The following is a 20,692-nucleotide window of genomic DNA, read 5'->3' on the forward strand; positions in this document are numbered from 1 at the left end:
TGAACATTTCAAATGAGCAATATTATATCACCGAGCTAGTTATCTGTCCAATATTTTAGCTATATCATAAACTCACCGACTTCTGGCTTCCTTCACCTGACTCTCGAACCAGTGGGCGGTCCCATCCAAATATTTGTCACATTCTCGAATATTGTTAAATGCTAAAAATAATTTTAAAAATTAATTAAATAGTCTTTAAAAATATCCAAGCAAAACGTATCGGTGTGATTAATATCGGATCAATACTAGGTTTTATCGCATAGAAATCTTTTAAAGGTACGCAGCATGGAGCGCTACTGCCTACTGGCGCTGACGAGACGCGGGGCCGCCATCTTGGAGTGGTGATCAGTGCAATTCATTCGGCAGAAGCAATGAACTGTCAGCGCTTTTCATTCATCTTACCTCACTGAATACCACTAATTTTCACGCGCTTTTTTGGTCATACGTGTAGCTATGATAAAGGACACATGTTATGGCGTGTTTTATTATCCATAGTTTGCTTAACAGTAGTAGAATATTCTTATATGCTATAAGGCAGTGGTTCTCAAATGGGGGTACGGGTACCACTCGGGGTACTTGAAGGTATGCTGAGGGGTACGTGAAATTCTTGAAAGATATTCTAAAAAATAGCAGCAATTCAAAAATCCTTTATAAATATATTTATTGAATAATACTTCAACAAAATATGAATGTAAGTTCATAAACTGTGAAAAATGCAATATTCAGTGTTGACAGCTAGATTTTATGTGGACTTGTTCCATAAATATTGATGTTAAAGTTTTATTTTCTTGTGAAGAAATGTTTAGAATGAAGTTCATGAATCCAGATGGATTACAATCCCCAAAAGAGGGCACTTTAAGTTGATGATTACTTCTATGAGTAGAAATCTTTATTTATAATTGAATCACTTGTTTATTTTTCAACAAGTTTTTTGTTATTTTTTTTATCTTATTTTCCAAATAGTTCATAAAAGTCCACTACAAATGAGCAATATTTCGCATTTAATAAATCAGAAACTGATGACATAGTGCTGTATTTTACTTCTTTATCTCTTTTTTTTTTCAACCAAAAATGCTTTGCTCTGATTAGGGGGTACTTGAATTAAAAAAAATGTTCACAGGTTCACATCACTGAAAAAAAGGTTGACAACCACTGTGCTATAAGATCAAAACTGGGAATATAGTCCCAGAGAAAGGGGAAAAAAACGGTCGGCTGCTTTTAAGTTGAAGAAACAATATGATTAGGTTATATCCTACATAAACAATGTATGAATACATTAGATATCTATACATCTTTGGGACCTATAGACTGTAGTTTATTCAGTCTTGACATTTTGTATTCATATTTTGTATTACAATCTTCCCTTAAATGATCATGTTTACAATGATTGTTTTATATGTATTTTTTTATTCATGCCGCTTTGGATGAAAGCGTCTGCCAAATACTTAAACAGAAACATATATAAACACCTGTTTAAGTTTTTATAACAGCTAAAACCACCAATCTGTTTCACCGGATTTAGAATAAAACCAAATTCTGTCTTACCCAACAATGTTAGTACTTGAATATTGTTACTCGAAGACGTATTTCTGGTTACAATTATACTGTTAAGAAATTATTGTCTTATACTTTGCCTAAAATGAGAATGCATCGTAATCAGTGGCGGATGGTGAATTTCTGTAAACCAAACCCCTGTAGGGGGGTCATCCTCCCCCAGAAGGTTTCTTTGTGATTTTCACATACAAATGAAGCATTCTGGTGCATTCTGACAAAATAATGAAGACAAAATAGAACATTTCATAGGTTTGCAGAGAACAATATACAGTATGCACACTTAAGGCATGATGCCACCATGGGTTTGCAGAGAACTATATACAATATACATATAGACACACACATATATATATATATATATATATATATATATATATATATACACACACACACACAAATTATTTTATCGCACATTTGCGTATGTTGTTTACATGCTTTTATTTTGTTAACGCCTTTTCTTAACAAGATGGCGTCGCCCGGCGTGGAGGGGCTCTTGGTAAAGATGGAACATTTGGCAAAAATACCGGACAATTCTGCAAATTTCATGGCTGGCTTACAGCGTGGTCACTCCGGGATCACTTACGACCGCCAGACAATTCTGAATGTGGATAGATCGGGCCGTTTTGGACTGAATGACGCGTACTTGCTAGACCGGCTAGCTAGCATGGGAATACTTTGCCGGCTACATCCAGCGGCTTGTGAAGCAGCGGAGTATATGTGTTGACTGTCTGTTTATGAATAATGCAGACGAGGAGTGTTGGCTGAGTTCTTAACGTTTGCTTTCAGAGCGTGCGTATCACAACATACAAGATGCCGTCATGGCGACACAACCTATACCGTGCTACCGCGCATGCTCGTCACTCCTGTTGCATGCTGGGTAGGGTATTTCTTTTTCCCCCTGGCTCATAACATCACAATATAGTACCATGTATATGCGTTCAGTTTATCAAAGCACCAAGCAAACAATCGGAAAATTCCCATCATATCAATTCCTAGCAGGGGAGTATAGTAGCAGCGGGGGCCGTCTACGGAGCAGACGCCAGCGGTGTGATCGGAAACGCGGATGCCGAGCGGGGCTAAAAACAAAGCAGAAGGCTAATCCCCACAGAACACCACTTTCCTCCATCCCGAAGACGGATTTAGATGGAAAATGCGAGACTACTGGTCTGGGTAAGGAGTCAGTTAAATTAGAACAAGTTTTTTCTGCTTTGAGTGTTTCAGAGTTGGACATGTGTTTTACTGAGGTGGCTAACTATGATGCGTGCAGTTTATCAAAGCAACAAACAAACAATCGGAAAATCCCCGTTACTGAGCTGGCTAACCATGATGCGTGCAGTTTATCAAAGCAACAATCAAACAATCGGAAAATTCCTGTCGTATCAATTCCTAGATATGGTCGTAACTATACTAAATGCACCGGGCATAATAAACACAACATTATTAATATTGCTACTACGGATAATTTGATCAAAAACTCCCTAAAACAGCCCACTACCTATAATATAGGTTTTTTAAACATAAGATCATTGTCTCCTAAAACGTTGTTAGTTAATGATATTATCAGAGACAACAATCTTAACGTCATCGGTCTCAGCGAAACCTGGCTTAAACCAAACGACTTTTTTGCGCTAAATGAGGCATGTCCTCCTAACTTTACACATGCGCATATTGCCCGTCCGCTCAAAAGGGGTGGGGGGGTTGCACTAATATACAACGAAAACTTTAACCTTAGTCCTAACATAAATAATAAATATAAATCGTTTGAGGTGCTTACTATGAGGTCTGTCACACCGCTGCCTCTACACCTGGCTGTTATCTACCGCCCCCCAGGGCCCTATTCGGACTTTATTAATGAATTCTCAGAGTTCGTTGCTGATCTAGTGACACACGCCGATAATATAATCATAATGGGGGACTTTAATATCCATATGAATACCCCATCGGACCCACCGTGCGTAGCGCTCCAGACTGTAATTGATAGCTGTGGTCTCACACAAATAATAAATGAACCCACGCATCGCAACGGTAATACGATAGACCTAGTGCTTGTCAGGGGCATCACCGTTTCCAAAGTTACGATACTCCCGTATACTAAAGTATTGTCTGATCATTACCTTATAAAATTCGAGGTTCAGACGCATGTTCGTCAAACTAATAATAATAATAACTGCTATAGCAGCCGCAACATTAATACAGCCACAACGACAACTCTTGCTGACCTACTGCCCTCGGTAATGGCACCATTCCCAAAGTATGTGGGCTCTATTGATAACCTCACTAACAACTTTAACGACGCCCTGCGCGAAACCATTGATAACATAGCACCGCTAAAGTTAAAAAAGGCTCCAAAAAAGCGCACCCCGTGGTTTACAGAAGAAACTAGAGCTCAGAAATTATTATGTAGAAAGCTGGAACGCAAATGGCGCACGACTAAACTTGAGGTGCACCATCAAGCATGGAGTGATGGTTTAATAACTTATAAACACATGCTTACCTTAGCTAAAGCTAAATATTACTCAAATCTCATCCACCGTAATAAAAACGATCCTAAATTTTTGTTTAGTACGGTAGCATCGCTAACCCAACAAGGGACTCCTTCCAGTAGCTCAACCCACTCAGCTGATGACTTTATGCAATTCTTTAGTAAGAAAATTGAAGTCATTAGAAAGGAGATTAAAGACAATGCGTCCCAGCTACAACGGGGTTCTATTAACACTGACACGATTGTATATACGGCGGATACTGCCCTCCAAAATAGTTTCTCTCGTTTTGAGGAAATAACATTAGAGGAATTGTTACAACGTGTAAATGGAATAAAACAGACAACATGTTTACTTGACCCTCTTCCTGGGAAACTGATCAAGGAGCTCTTTGTATTATTAGGTCCATCAGTGCTAAATATTATAAACTTATCACTCTCCTCGGGCACTGTTCCCCTAGCATTCAAAAAAGCGGTTATTCATCCTCTCCTTAAAAGACCTAACCTCGATCCTGACCTCATGGTAAATTACCGACCAGTGTCTCACCTTCCCTTTATTTCAAAAATCCTTGAAAAAATTGTTGCGGAGCAGTTAAATGAACACTTAGCGTCTAACAAGCTATGTGAAACCTTTCAATCCGGTTTCAGGGCAAATCACTCCACGGAGACAGCCCTCGCAAAAATGACTAATGATCTATTGCTAACGATGGATTCTGATGCGTCATCTCGCGACTGTGTTGGATCCATTGTGGATTGAACTTTCACAGTATCATTTTAGATCCGCTCGACATCCATTGCTTTCCTCCTCTCTAAGGTTCTCATAGTCATCATTGTCACCGATGTCCCACTGGGTGTGAGTTTTCCTTGCCCTTATGTGGGCCTACCGAGGATGTCGTGGTGGTTTGTGCAGCCCTTTGAGACACTAGTGATTTAGGGCTATATAAGCAAACATTGATTGATTGATTGATAGATATGGTCATAATTATTTTAAGTGCACTACGCAGAATAAACACAACATTATTAATATTGCTACTACGGATAATTTGATCAAAAATTCCCTAAAACGGCCCACTACCTATAATATAGTTTTTTTAAACATAAGATCCCTGAAAAAAAAAACGTTTCTGCTGTTACCTCAGAAATTGCCTGTTCAGACGTTATGATTGTGGCTCAGAGATTTGTATGTAGATTATATTTATTTTCCATAACAAACAGGATAACTTAAATACCCTGGCAGTGGCAATAAGCTTAAATGTTTGTATTTACATTTTATGAGTTGATTTTCATAAAATATGCTATTTAACTGCTACTGTTTAACAAGTACTGATTTAAATTGTGTTAGCACAACAAATGTTTTGGCGCTTTTTGTTCATGTGGGAGAATATTCCAATAAAGGTGCACTACACACTACTTTTGAATTCATTATTGGGCTTTGCGTATACAATGCAGTTAATTGCGATTAATCGGAGAAATAGTGCGATTAACTTCGATTAAAATTTGTAATCGTTGCCCAGCCCTAATATATATATATATATATATATATATATATATATGTCTTGATTGGATTATCCAGAGAATAGTGCTCGATACCGTGGTAGAGCGCAATATGTAGGTGTGGGAAAAATCACAAGACTACTTCATCTCTACAGAACTGTTTCATGAGGGGTTCTCTCAATCATTAGGGAAATCTCCTGATGATTGAGGGAACCCCTCATGAAACAGTTCTGTAGAGATGAAGTAGTCTTGTGATTTTTCCCACACCTACATATATATATATATATATATATATACTTCTCAATTCTGTGGTAATATTTTTCAAACAAAATACAACCAATAGTACGTTAATATTAAATCTTGATTGTGAAAAATAATCCGTATTCCTATTTTCAACAGTCCGCTCATTTAGGCGGGAAAACGCTTAACACCAGCTTTTTTTTCTACCTGTCAACTGTCAGTTTAGGTTGCTCACCAGCTCTTTATCACCACTTCAAGATGGCGGCCCAATTTCTCGCGTTACAGCTGCCAATGCTGTGTTGACTTATAAGATGTCTATGAAAATCAGTATTGAGACCTACCATTGGCTGATCTTTTTCTTTGGTTTCATGACAGGTTGTAACTGTGACACTAAAGGTGCGTAGCGCCACCTGCTGTATCGGAGTATGTAGAAGAATAAAGTTGAAATCACCAAACTTTTTATTACAGACTGCAAGTTCCTGTTTAGCGTTACACATCGACATATATCAACATGAGATTACTTATATGGCTCTGACTTCAAGGTACATAAATGTAAATTAAAAAAAATACCCTGTTTGAACTAAATGCAAAGTGCACAAATAACGTTGATCCCAGTCAACGGCATCACATCACACAATAGTTTTTTTTTTCTTGTAGTTTTTTTTTGTCAAAAGTGTAAAGGGTTACATTCAGATTACATGGGAGTAACTGTAACATGAGGATATTGTTTTTGTACAAATGATATCAAACTCCTCTGGTGCCAGCAGTGGCCCCATGCATCAATTTCTACTGCATCCACACATAATAAACAACCAAAGAGCAGCTCGGGTTGAAATACGACCGTATTTGGCAACATGTGTCGGCATAGAAGGTGAAAAAAATGAAAAACACAACACAGAGGTAATACTTGATTTTGGCACGACATTAAAGTTAGAATAGTTTTTTTAAACCGCGTACAGTAGGTCGAGTTGGGTTTTTCGCCCCATTCCTGTGAGAATCCTGCACATTAGGACAGAGGTGTCAAAGTTGTTTTCACCGAAAGCCACATCGCAGTTATGTTTGGCTACTATTACACCATTTTTTAAATGCGTTTTATTAGTAGATTTTTTTTAAACTAAAATGTTAAAAAAAATACGGTAAGTTGCAATAATTTCACCAGAAAATGCAGTGTATATTACTGTTAATGAAAAAACATTACTGCTCTTTTTATGGTAAAAAAAAAAGAAAAGAAAATAAGTCCTCTCAGTTGCTACTATTTTACTGTAAAATTTACATTAATGCAAATTTTAGAAAATTCAATTTTACAGTCAAATTTTGGCTGCCACTTTTTTTTTTTTTTTTACTGCAAATCAACAACTGTAGATTTTTCGGTGTGTTACTGTAAATGCCAAAACGGCACCACCATTTTTTTACAGTAAAAAAAAAGTACAGTTTTTTTTTTCATTTAGAGAAAAATGCTGTAAATTTCACAATTTTACCATGAAATCTATTGCTACTTTTACGTTGCACAATTTGATGGGTAACTTGCTTTAAAATCATTATTATTAGCATTTATTTGTATTTAAAAAACAGTTTGAATGTTCGATGATATATTTTTGCACAATTAGACAATATTTAAGCTAACAAAATTTGCAATTACACAAAGTACCTGTATTTTTTTTTTTTCTCCAAAAATAGAAAGAAAGAATACATTTAGTAAGAAAAGTTACAGTACTTTTTGGGATACATATTATTTCCAAGCTTTACAGGGCCAAATAAAACAAAGTGGCCCCCGGGGGCCTTGAGTTTGACACCTGTGCATTAAGAAGTGGGACTATCGGAACTAGCTGCAGTCTGCTCAAACAACCACCAGGTGGCATCTGTGAGCAGATAAATACCGCGTCGTCTCTTTCTTTTTGGGACTTATCAGCATTCTTCACTCAGTTGAGTGAGGAACGAGGCAAAAACCAAACCGGACGCGCTGTAATTGCAATGGTAACATGCGCTAAAAAAAAATAAAAAATTCAAAAACCACACATATTTAAAATTATTTTCTAACCTATTCGCGTCATCCGCAACGTGGTCACTGGGAAAGTTGCCGCAATGTAAACAAAGAGCCATGAATAAGTGTCAACCCTTAAAAATATCATATTGCACTCTGAGCAGGACTCATACTGCTCTGGCCTGTTCAAACCATCTCCACAAACAAAAATACATGATATATAGATATAGAATTAATAAAGTATTCCGTAATACTATTATTATTATACATATGAACACTGATATATAGATTATTTCGGCATTATAATAGGAAATATACATCTTTATACGTTGCTATGACTATATAGGCAGCGGCCGGATATAACATAATAACTATTCTAGCGTATTCTCTCCTCCAAACAATATAAATAAATGCTCGCGTTACGAATCAAAGCCTCCCATGCACAGAGAGGCTTCAATACAGGTCGAGACTGGTTTGAAATCAGGCCAGCGGGGGGGAACCCCATAGAGAGTAAAAACAGCATAAACACGATCAAGCCGCTATTTAGTCAACCTACAGCGCGACAAAGTACGACAATCTTTATGGGGTTTTTGTTTTTTTTTCCACCGACAAACGTTATATAGTATTAGAATCACGCGCCGGCTCGAGAGCGACCACGGCGGACTCTGGTTGGGGTGGGAGGAAACGGCGCCACCTGTTGAGATGCGAGCGAGTTTCGCATGGAGGTTGGCGGGGGTACGGGAGTATTATCGCAGCAAAACTATTTGCACAAATCTCAATCGGTGCGTCTGGAACCTGATTCACGTGTCCCGGTACTCATTTGTGCGTCTGTATCTCAATCTCTGTGTGTTTGTGTTCTGGCAATGCTGACTTAATGGGGACATGGTTCTGTTTACACACTCTACCTTTAGGAGACTTCTGACGATATGGGGACCAAAAAAACAGAAACCTTTTTAAATGATAGTCAGATCCATTCTGAAGATGCCTAAGTGATTTCCGCCCTTTATATATGGTAGTTGGAGTTGCAGACAACTTCATTACTGCTAAATAGCAGTTTTCAGTCATGTCACAGAAGATGCAAGATTTGCTGTAACATTTAAGTGGTGAAACTTCCTATAAGAGGACAGCTGTAGTGCGGTATTCTGAGGATCATGTCATATTTAATTTGAACTTTATTTGTTTTATTTTAAATGGTCCTCCGTAGTCACGTACATATTTGTGTGAATTACGGAAAATTATCAAAATTTGGTCCCCTTGAACCATATTAACTCTTTTTCCCCAGGGTCCCCAGTAAGTATGAACAGCACATTACTTCATCAATCCAGAGATTTAAAGATGTGTATGAGCTAACTGCGTAGTGGCTATTTTACCTCTTTTTTTAATGCCTCCACAACCTGTAGAAAGGGTGGTCCTCACAAGTCATGATCAAATACTTGGTCCTCGTTCCAAATGATAACCTGTGTGTGTGTGTTCTGGCAATGCTGACTTAATGGGGACATGGTTCTGTTTACACAGTCTACCTTTAGGGGACTTCTAACGATACGGGGACAAAAAAAACAGAAACCTTTTTAAATGATAGTCAGATCCATTCTGAAGGTTCTTAAGTGATTTCCATCCTTCTACCAACCCCGTTTCCATACGAGTTAGGAAATTGTGTTGGATGTAAATATAAAAACGGAATACAATGATTTGCAAATCATTTTTCAACGTATATTCAGTTGAATATGCTACAAAGACAACATATGCTCAAACTTATAAAAAAACTTTTTTTTGCAACTAATCTTTAACTTTAGAATTTGATGCCAGCAACACGTGACAAAGAAGTTGGGAAAGATGGCAATAAACAGGTGTGCAGGATAATTGAGAACAGGTGGGTGCCATGATTGTGTATAAAAACAGCTTCCCAAAAAATGCTTACTCTTTCACAAGAAAGGATGGGGCGAGGTACACCCCCTTGTCCACAACTGCGTGAGCAAATAGTCAAACAGTTTAAGAACAACGTTTCTCAAAGTGCAATTGCAAGCAATTTAGGGATTTCAACATCTACGCTCCATAATATCATCAAAAGGTTCAGAGAATCTGGAGAACTCGCTCCATGTAAGCGGCCTGGCCGGAAACCAACATTGAATGACCGTGACCTTCGATCCGTCAGACGCCAGTGTATCAAAAACCGACATCAATCTCTAAAGGATATCACCACATGGACTCAGGAACACTTCAGAAAACCACTGCCACTAAATACAGTTCGTCGCTACATCTGTAAGTGCAAGTTAAAGCTCTACTATGCAAAGCGAAAGCCATTTATCAACAACATCCAGAAACGCCGCCGGCTTCTCTGGGCCCGAGATCATCTAAGATGAACTGATGCAAAGTGGAAAAGTGTTCAGTGGTCTGACGAGTCCACATTTCAAATTGTTTTTGGAAATATTCGACATCGTGTCATCCGGACCAAAGGGGAAACGAATAATTCAGATTGTTATCGACGCAAAGTTTTTTTTAAATGGTCCTCAGTCGTCACGTACATATTTGTGTGAATTATGCAAAATTATTCAAATTCGGTCCCCATGAACCATATTAACTCTTTTTCCCCAGGGCCCCAGTAAGTATGAACAGCACATTACTTTATCAATCCAGAGATTTAAAGACGTGTATGAGCTAACTGGGCAGTGGCCATTTTACCTCTTTTTTTTTTATACCTCCACAACCTGTAGAAAGGGTGGTCCCCACAAGTACTGAACAAATACTTGGTCCTCATTCCAAATAATAACCTGTGTGTGTTTGTGTGTGTGTGTGTGTGTGTGTGTGTGTGTGTGTGTGTGTGTGTGTGTTCTGGCAATGCTGACTTAATGGGGACATGGCTCTGTTTACACAGTCTACCTTTAGGGTCACTTCTGACGATATGGGGACCAAAAAAACAGGAAACCTTTTTAAATGATAGTCAGATCCATTCTGAAGATGCCTAAGTGATTTCCATCCTTCTATATATGGTAGTTGGAGTTGCAGACAACGTCATTACTGCTAAATAGCAGTTTTCAGTAATGTCACAGAAGATGCAGGATTTGCTTTAACATTTAAGTGGTGAAACTTAATATAAGAGGACAGCTGTCGTCCTGTATTCCGAGGATCATGTCATAATTAATTTGAACTTTTTTTAAATTTTTAAATGGTCCTCAGTAGTCACGTACAAATTGGTGTGAATTATGCAAAATTATAAAAATTTTTGTCACTATGAACCATAGTAACTCTTTTTCCCCAGGGTCCCCAGTTAGTATGAACAGCACATTACTTCATCAATCCAGAGATTTAAAGATGTGTATGAGCCATACTTGCCAACCTTGAGACCCCCGAATTCGGGAGATGTGTACTGAGCTCCAAAAGCCGTATATGTTATTGTAGCGTCCTGGGAGAGTTAGTGCTGCAAGGGGTTCTGGGTATTTGTTCTGTTGTGTTACGGTGCGGATGTTCTCCCGAAATGTGCTTGTCATTCTTGTTTGGTGTGGGTTCACAGTGTGGCGCATATTTGTAACAGTGTTAAAGTTGTTTATACGGCCACCCTCAGTGTGACCTGTATGGCTGTTGACCAAAGTATGCCTTGCGTTATCATTAAACCAGTAAATAGATCATACAACGTGTCAGCATTTCTTGACATCTTCGAGTTAAGACAATTGTTAAACCCGTCCAACGCTACGTTCTTATGTGACTGGGCTGGACTGCGCTGTTTATATGGAGGAAAAGCGGAAGTGACTGAGGACAGCATGCAGCTGTTAAAGGCCTACTGAAATGAGATTTTCTTATTGAAACGGGGATAGCAGGTCCATTCTATGTGTTATACTTGATAATTTCACGATATTGCCATATTTTTGCTGAAAGGATTTAGTAGAGAACATCGAGGATAAAATTCGCAACTTTTGGTGCTGATAAAAAAGCCTTGCCTGTACCGGAAGTAGCAGACGATGTGCGCGTGACGTCAAGGGTTGTGGAGCTCCTCACATCTGAACATTGTTTACAATCATGGCCACCAGCAGCGAGAGCGATTCGGACCGAGAAAGCGACGATTTCCCCATTAATTGGAGCGAGGATGAAAGATTCGTGGATGAGGAAAGTGAGAGTGAAGGACTAGAAAAAAAACAGACTATACAGTGGGAGCGATTAAGATGTTATTAGACACATTTACTAGGATAATTCTGGAAAATCCCTTATTTGGTTATTGGGTTACTAGTGTTTTAGTGAGATTATATAGTCGTACCTGTACAACCTGAAAGTCGGAAGGGTGTGGCCACGGGTGTGGTGAACGCTAGTGTCTCCGAGGGAAGCCACGTTTCTTGACGAGGCGAAGACGGCCGGGCTGGATTTTTTTTTTCTTCCCTCCTCCACGGTGGAAGCATCCGACAGTCGGGGGCGGCCGGTGGGAGGAGGCAAAAGTGTCCGCAGCTGCCTCTTTGACAGGCGCAGGAGGAACGACGCAAGCTCTCCGCTCATGTCTACGGTAAGAGCCGACTTATTACCACAATTTTCTCACCGAAACCTGCCGGTTGACACGTGGTTGGGAACCATGTTCGCTTGACATCTCTGTTCCATAGTAAAGCTTCACCGTCATTTTTCGGGAATGTAAACAACGAAACACCGGCTGTGTTTGTGTTGCTAAAGGCGGACGCAATACACCGCTTCCCACCTACAGCTTTCTTCTTTGACGTCTCCATTATTCATTGAACAAATTGCAAAAGATTTAGCAACACAGATGTCCATAATACTGTGGAATTATGCGATGAAAACAGACGACTTATAGCTGTGAACGGTGCTGGAACAAAATGTCCTCTACAATGCGTGACGTCACGCGCATGCTTCATCATACCGCGTCATTTTAGCACGATACTTCCGCGCGAAATATAAAATTGCAATTTAGTAAAATAAACCGGCCGTATTGGCATGTGTTGCAATGTTAATATTTCATCATTGATATATAAACTATCAGACTGCGTGGTCGGTAGTAGTGGCTTTCAGTAGGCCTTTAAGGGGTGAAGGTTTCAGGTGAGAGAGGACGGTCAAGGCAGTGTCTTTAAGGCACGCCCCCCAATATTGCTGTCCTGGTGGAAATCGGGAGAAATTCGGGAGGATGGTGGCGCCGGGAGATTTTCGGGAGGGGAACTAAAATCCGGGAGTCCCCCCGGAAAATCGGGAGGGTTGGCAAGTATGGTATGAGCTAACTGGGCAGTGGCCATTTGATCTTATTTTGTTTAAACCTCCACAACCTGTAGAAAGGGTGGTCCCCACAAGTCCTGAACTAAAACTTGTGTTTGTGTGAAATAGGAACTGACTTTTGTAACAAATGTGTACTTGTCTGTCCTTTCCCTACACCAGGCCTGGGCAATTATTTTGCCTTGGCGGGCCAAATTTAGAGGGGGCAAAAATGTGTCTGGGGGGCGGTGTATCGGATTTTTAAGAACACTAATACAAAACCTCACAATAACATCTGAGTGAATGCTAAAAACGATGATGTGGTCCCGATGGCTTTATCTGGCCAGGTTCTTCAGCTCTTACTGGATCGGTTCGCAGCCGAGTGTGAAGAGACCGGGATGAAAATCAGCACCTCCAAGTCCGAGTCCATGGTTCTCGACCGCAAAAGGGTGGAGTGCCATCTCCGGATTGGGGAGGAGCTGTTGCCCCAAGTGGAGGAGTTGAAGTACCTCGGAGTCTTGAGGGAAGACTGAATCGCGGATCGGTGCGGCGTCTTCAGTAATGCGGACGCTGTATCGATCCGTTGTGGTGAAGAAGGAGCTGAGCCGGAAGGCAAAGCTCTCAATTTACCGGTCGATCTACGTTCCCATCCTCACCTATGGTCATGAGCTTTGGGTTATGACCAAAAAGACAAGATCACGGGTACAAGCGGCCCAAATGAGTTCCCTCCGCCGGGGGTGGAGGCTTTCCCTTACAGATAGGGCGAGAAGCTCTGCCATCCGGGCGGAGCTGAGCCGGAAGGCAAACCTCTCAATTAACCGGTCGATCTACGTTCCAATCCTCACCTATGGTCATAAGCTTTGGGTTATGACCGAAAGGACAAGATAACGGGTACAAGCGGCCCAAATGAGTTTCCTCCGCTGGGTGACGGGGCCTCTCCCTTAGAGATAGGGTGAGAACCTCTGCCATCTGGGAGAAGCTGAGCCGGAAGGCAAAGCTCCCACTTTACCGGTCGATTTACGTTCCCATCCTCATCTATGGTAATGAGCTTTGGGTTATGACCAAAAAGACAAGATCACGGGTACAAGCGGCCCAAATTAGTTCCCTCCGCCGGGTGACGGGGGCTTTCCCTTACAGATAGGGCGAGAAGCTTCTGCCATCCGGGCGGAGCTGAGCCGGAAGGCAAAGCTCTCAATTAACCGGTCGATCTAAGTTCCAATCCTCACCTATGGTCATGAGATTTGGGTTATGACCAAAAAGACAAGATCACGGGTACAAGCGGCCCAAATGAGTTTCCTCCGCCGGGTGACGGGGCCTCTCTCTTAGAGATAGGGTGAGAAGCTCTGCCATCTGGGAGAAGCTGAGCCGGAAGGCAAAGCTCCCAATTTACCGGTCGATTTACGTTCCCATCCTCATCTATGGTCATGAGCTTTGGGTTATGACCAAAAAGACAAGATCACGGGTACAAGCGGCCCAAAAGAGTTTCCTCCGCTGGGTGACGGGGACTTTCCCTTGCAGATAGGGCGAGAAGCTCTGCCATCCGGGAGGAACTGAGCCGGAAGGCAAAGCTCTCAATTTACCGGTCGATCTACGTTCCCATCCTCATCTATGGTCATAAGCTTTGGGTTATGACCGAAAGGACAAGATAACGGGTACAAGCGGCCCAAGTGAGGGGCCTCTCCCTTAGAGATAGGTTGAGAAGCTCTGCCATCCGGGGGAACTCAAAGTAAAGCTGCTGCTCTTCCACATGGTGGGGAGCCAGATGAGGTGTTCGGGCATCTGGTCAGGATGCCACCTGAATGCCTCTCTAGGGAGGTGTTTAGGGCTTGTCCGACCGGTAGGAGGCCACGGGGAAGACCCAGGACACGTTGGGAAGACTATGTCTCCCGGCTGGCCTGGGAACGCCTCGGGATTCCTCCGGGAAGAGCTGGACAAAGTGTCTGGGGAGAGGGAAGTCCTGGCTTCCCTGCTTAGGCTGCTGCCCCTGTGACCCGACCTCGGATAAGCTCAAAACAGAATGGAATTTTATGGGGTGTTTTTTTTACTGAATGAGACACCCAGAATGTACATGAATGTAAAGACTGTTGGATTTATAATATTAACTGATCTGATATGGTGGCGACAACAACGTACGACCCGAGTGGGCGCACGGCGCAGACTGGTGGCGAATACAGGGAACGGAAAAGTGAAGTCTTTTTACACCTCAGGTGCGAAAAGACAGCCAATCAGGGTCCCTGAGCCACACAAATCTAAATACACAGACACGTGTACACCAGGTCACGTGGTGTGCATTCACAGAACGGAAGTATGCGTCACATGACATCAAAAGGGGCGTCGCCGCAGTCGAGCTGGGTAACCGTCCTTGTTGACCGCTGTTAGACGCGACGTCGCCCGATACGCGCACGAGACTTCGGACGCTTTATTGAACGCTTTTGTTGTCTGCAGACCAACTAAGCAGGTTTGGCATTACGTCATTCACGACATTGCATCCCGGAACTCTGTGTGCGCTGGACTGGCGGCAAACAGGAAGTCCGACGAGTACTCAACCCAGCCGACTTCCAAGCGACAGGCCGCCGACGGATTTTTTTTTTACACACACAAATTGAGATACAGACACACAAATACGTTATTGAGATACGCATTTGCAAAATACAAAACCCAAAAAGCAGTGAAGTTGTCACGTTGTGTAAACGGCAAATTAAAACGGAATACAATGATTTGCTAATCCTTTTCAACTTATATTCATTTGAATTGACTGCAAAGACAAGATATTTAACGTTCGAACTGGTAAACGTTGTTATTTTTTGGGCAAATATTAGCTCATTTGGAATTTGAAGAAAGCAAAATGTTTCAAAAAAGCTGGCACAAGTGGCAAAAAAGACTGAAAAAGTTGAGGAATGCTCATCAAACGCTTATTTGGAACATACCACAGGTGAACGGGCTAATTGAGAACAGGTGGGTGCCGTGATTGGGCAGCTTCCGTGGAAGGCTCAGTCGTTCACAAACAAGGACGGGGCGAGGGGCACCGCTTTGTCAACAAATGCGTGAGGAAATTGTTTAAGAACAACATTTCTCAACAAGGAATTTAGGGATTTCACCATCAACGGTCTGTAATATTATCAAAAGGTTCAGAGAATCTGGAGAAATCACTGCACGTTAGTGATGATATTACTGACCTTGGATCTCTGCATCATAAAGCAACATCGGTGTGTAAAGGATATCGCCACATGAGCTCAGAAACACTTCAGAAAACCGCTGTCAGTAACTACGGTTGGTCGCTACATCTGTAAGTGCGAGTTAAAACTCTACCATGCAAAGCCAAAGCCATTTATCAACAACACCCAGAAACGCTGCCGGCTTCGCTGGGCCCGAGCTCATTTAAGATGGACTGATGCAAAGTGGAAAAGTGTTCTTTGGTCTGACGAGTCCACTTTTTTGGGGGGAAACTGTGCACGTTTTGTCCTCCGGAACAAATAGGAAAATAACCATCCGGATTGTTCTAGGCGCAAAGTGGAAAAAACAGCATCTGTGATGGTATGGGGGTGCATTAGTGGCCAAGGCATGGGTAACTTACACATCTGCTGAAAGGTACATACAGGTTTTGGAGCAATCCAAGCAACGTTATCATGGACGCCCCTGCTTATTTCAGCAAGACAATGCCAAGCCACATGTTACAACAGTGTGGCTTCGTAGTTAAAGAGTGCGGGTACTAGACTGGCCTGCCTGTAGTCCAGACCGGTCTCCCATTGACAATGTGTGGTGCATTATGAAGCCTAAAATATGAGAATGAAAATGTTCCAAAAAATATACAATTCGCAATAATTTCACCTCAAAATGTAGTGTATATTACTGTAAATGGAAAAACAGTACTGCTGTTTTTGCGGTAAAAAAGGCAGCTCATTTTTACTTTAAATTAAAAAAAAATGCAATTTTACAGTAACATTTTGGCATCTGAGCTGCCAGTTAGTTTTTTGTTTTTACCGCAAATCCACAAGTGTAGATTTTTGGGTGTATTACTGTAAATGCCAACACGGCACCACAGTTTATTACAGTTAAAAAAGTACTGTTTTTATGCATTTCATTAGATTTTTTAAAAACTAAAATGTAAAAAAAAAACATGTTAAGTTGCAATAATTTCACCTCAAAATGTAGTGTATATTACTGTAAATGTAAAAACAGTACTGCTGTTCTTATGGTAAAAAAAAAAAAAGGCAGCTCAGTTGCCAGAATTTTACTGTAAAATTTACATTTGTTTTTTTTTTTACTGTAAATAAAAATTAATGCAATTTTACAGTAAAATTTCAGAACCTGAGCTGCAAGTTCGTTCGTTTTTTACCGCAAATCAACAACTGTAGATTTTTGGGTGTATTACTGTAAATGCACTACAGTTTATTACAGTTGAGAAAAGTACTGTTTTTATATGCGTTTTAGTTGTGGATTTTTTTTTTAAATGAAAATGTTCCAAAAAATATACAATTCGCAATAATTTCACCTCAAAATGTAGTGTATATTACTGTAAATGGAAAAACACTACTGCTGTTTTTACGGTAAAAAAGGCAGCTCAATTTTGCTTTAAATTAAAAAAAATGCAATTTTACAGTAACATTTTGGCATCTGAGCTGCCAGTTTGTTTTTTGTTTTTACCGCAAATCCACAAGTGTAGATTTTTGGGTGTATTACTGTAAATGCCAACACGGCACCACAGTTTATTACAGTTAAAAAAGTACTGTTTTTATGCATTTCATTAGATTTTTTTAAAACTAAAATGTAAAAAAAAACCATGTTAAGTTGCAATAATTTCACCTCAAAATGTAGTGTATATTACTGTAAATGTAAAAACAGTACTGCTGTTCTTATGGTAAAAAAAAAAAAAGGCAGCTCAGTTGCCAGAATTTTACTGTAAAATTTACATTTGTTTTTTTTACTGTAAAGAAAAATTTGTGCAATTTTACAGTAAAATTTCAGAACCTGAGCTGCAAGTTCGTTCGTTTTTTTACCGCAAATCAACAACTGTAGATTTTTGGGTGTGTTACTGTAAATGCACTATAGTTTATTACAGTTAAGAAAATAACTGTTTTTATATGCATTTTAGTTGTGGATTTTTTTTTAAATGAAAATGTTCCAAAAAATATACAATTCGCAATAATTTCACCTAAAAATGTAGTGTATATTACTGTAAATGGAAAAACAGTACTGCTCTTTTTACGGTAAAAAAGGCAGCTCAATTTTAATTAAAATTTTAAAAAAATGCAATTTTACAGTAACATTTTGGCATCTGAGCTGCCAGTTTGTTTTTTGTTTTTACCGCAAATCCACAAGTGTAGATTTTGGGGTGTATTACTGTAAATGCCAACACGGCACCACAGTTTATTACAGTTAAAAAAGAACAGTTTTTATGCATTTCATTAGATTTTTTAAAAACTAAAATGTAAAAAAAAAACATGTTAAGTTGCAATAATTTCACCTCAAAATGTAGTGTATATTACTGTAAATGTAAAAACAGTAGTGCTGTTTTTATGGTAAAAAAAAAAACGGCAGCTCAGTTGCCAGAATTTTACTGTAAAATGTCCTTTTTTTTACTGTAAATAAAAATTACTGCAATTTTACAGTAAAATTTCAGAACCTGAGCTGCAAGTTCGTTCGTTTTTTACCGCATATCAACAACTGTAGATTTTTTGGTGTATTACTGTAAATGCACGACAGTTTATTACAGTTAAGAAAAGTACTGTTTTTATGTGCATTTTAGTTGTGGATTTTTTTTTTAAATGAAAATGTTCCAAAAAATATACAATTATTACTGTAAATGCACGACAGTTTATTACAGTTAAGAAAAGTACTGTTTTTATGTGCATTTTAGTTGTGGATTTTTTTTTAAAATGAAAATGTTCCAAAAAATATACAATTCGCAATAATTTCACCTCAAAATGTAGTGTATATTACTGTAAATGGAAAAACAGTACTGCTGTTTTTACGGTAAAAATGGCAGCTCAATTTTACTTTAAATTTAAAAAAAAAATGCAATTTTACAGTAACATTTTGGCATCTGAGCTGCCAGTTTGTTTTTTGTTTTTACCGCAAATCCACAAGTGTAGATTTTTGGGTGTATTACTGTAAATGCCAACACGGCACCACAGTTTATTACAGTTAAAAAAGTACTGTTTTTATGCATTTCATTAGATTTTTTAAAAACTAAAATGTAAAAAAAAACATGTTAAGTTGCAATAATTTCACCTCAAAATGTAGAGTATATTACTGTAAATGTAAAAACAGTACTGCTGTTTTTATGGTAAAAAAAAAAAAAAGGCAGCTCAGTTGCCAGAATTTTACTGTAAAATGTCCTTTTTTTTTACTGTAAATAAAAATTACTGCAATTTTACAGTAAAATTTCAGAACCTGAGCTACAAGTTGTGTTTTTTTTTTACCGCAAATCTTTGTTTACCAACCTCTCGAACAATACCAACCTTTTTAAAATGGAGTGAATATTAAGTATCTCCCACTCCCTTCCATCCGTTGCAAGTTTTGTGGATTCTATTTAACATGTTTATGTGTTCTAAGTTAATGATTCTTTGTTTGCCAGTTCGAACATTAAGTATCTTGTCTTTACAGTCTTTTCAACTGAATATGGGTTGAAAAGGATTTGCGAATCATTGTGTTCTGTTTTTATTTAAGATTTACACAACATGCCACTGGTTTTGGGGTTTGTAGTTCAGCCGCAATAACACTTCCAAATGGGGGGTTTTGGGACAACTCCAGCTGTGTGCGTCCGTCACGGGGGACAAAAACGCTCGTCGACACCTCGCTAACTCCACTGTATCTTCCACAGATGTACCAAAGCACCGGTCACAACCCCGAGTCGGAACGAGCAACGGACGCCAAACGGACGGGGGGGACGCCCTCGAAACCCTGCTTCTGAACCCGAACCCTGCTTGGAACCCTAACCTGACGTGCGGCCCAGACGGCCGCTGCTACGCTTCATGAAGCTAAGACGCACTTGACACTCGGCATGCACGTCACCCATATCGAAAGAAAAAGAAAAGCCTGGTTGATCACATAACTCCACGTTTGTCTATGCAAAAAAGTACTCAACATTAGAACGGAGAAGGCATCACGATACCGAAAATCTGAAGAAGAAGAAGAAGAAGAAGAAGAAGAAGAAGCTAAAAACGCGACCGCCTCGTGACCGTCTATCGGCCCAATTCCGCGCCGACGACGGTCAGACGTCCCCGCGTCTGCTCAACGCCGCTCCCGAACCCGTCAAAAACCAAGGTGAGGAAAGAAAAACCTGGGGAAGTGCGGCGCCCGACAAAAACAGTGATGGCGGACGCTCTCGTCGACGACGACGACAACAACGCCGCCGCCCGGGCGGGGCCAACCGTCTCGTCTCCCCAAAGCCGCAAAGGGGACGCTTAACGCCGTCCGACGGGGATCGCCAAAACGAAGCCCCGGTTCAAGGAGACGCCCTCGCAATGGAAGCCGAGCTTCCCTCCCGGTGGGGGAGGGCCCTCCTCCCCTGCTAGAGGCCGGTGAGATCCACGATGGCCTTGATGAAGATGGTGTCGTCGCGGATGTAAGAGTTTTTGGCGTCCAGCTTGGAGAGCGGGCAGAAGAGCGGGCAGCCGCTGGCGATGTTCATCTCGCTGACGGGCCGCTGGAAGGAGGAGGAGGTGACGTCGGGGCGGAAGGCATCGATGATGTGCTCGCGGTTGCTCTGGTCCAGCAACATCAGCGTCACCTGCAGGGGGAACCAGGCGGCGTAAAACCGACTGGTT

At 40.5% G+C, this 20,692-nt stretch overlaps 1 protein-coding gene across 2 annotated transcripts in view; it reads right to left on the bottom strand.

The window, feature by feature from the left end:
* Nucleotides 1-6,208: 6,208 nt before the first annotated feature.
* The window catches only part of LOC133557419 (TNF receptor-associated factor 2-like), a 52,991-nt gene continuing 38,507 nt past the window's right edge, over nt 6,209-20,692 (bottom strand). For both annotated transcript variants that reach the window (XM_061907866.1, XM_061907867.1), the window contains one exon: nt 6,209-20,655. In XM_061907866.1, coding sequence (XP_061763850.1) covers nt 20,437-20,655 — 219 coding nt within the window. In that variant the 3' untranslated portion in view covers nt 6,209-20,436. The remainder of the gene's footprint in view (nt 20,656-20,692) is intronic.

This window comes from Nerophis ophidion, linkage group LG08 (assembly GCF_033978795.1).
Source record: "Nerophis ophidion isolate RoL-2023_Sa linkage group LG08, RoL_Noph_v1.0, whole genome shotgun sequence".
Lineage (NCBI taxonomy): Eukaryota > Metazoa > Chordata > Actinopteri > Syngnathiformes > Syngnathidae > Nerophis > Nerophis ophidion.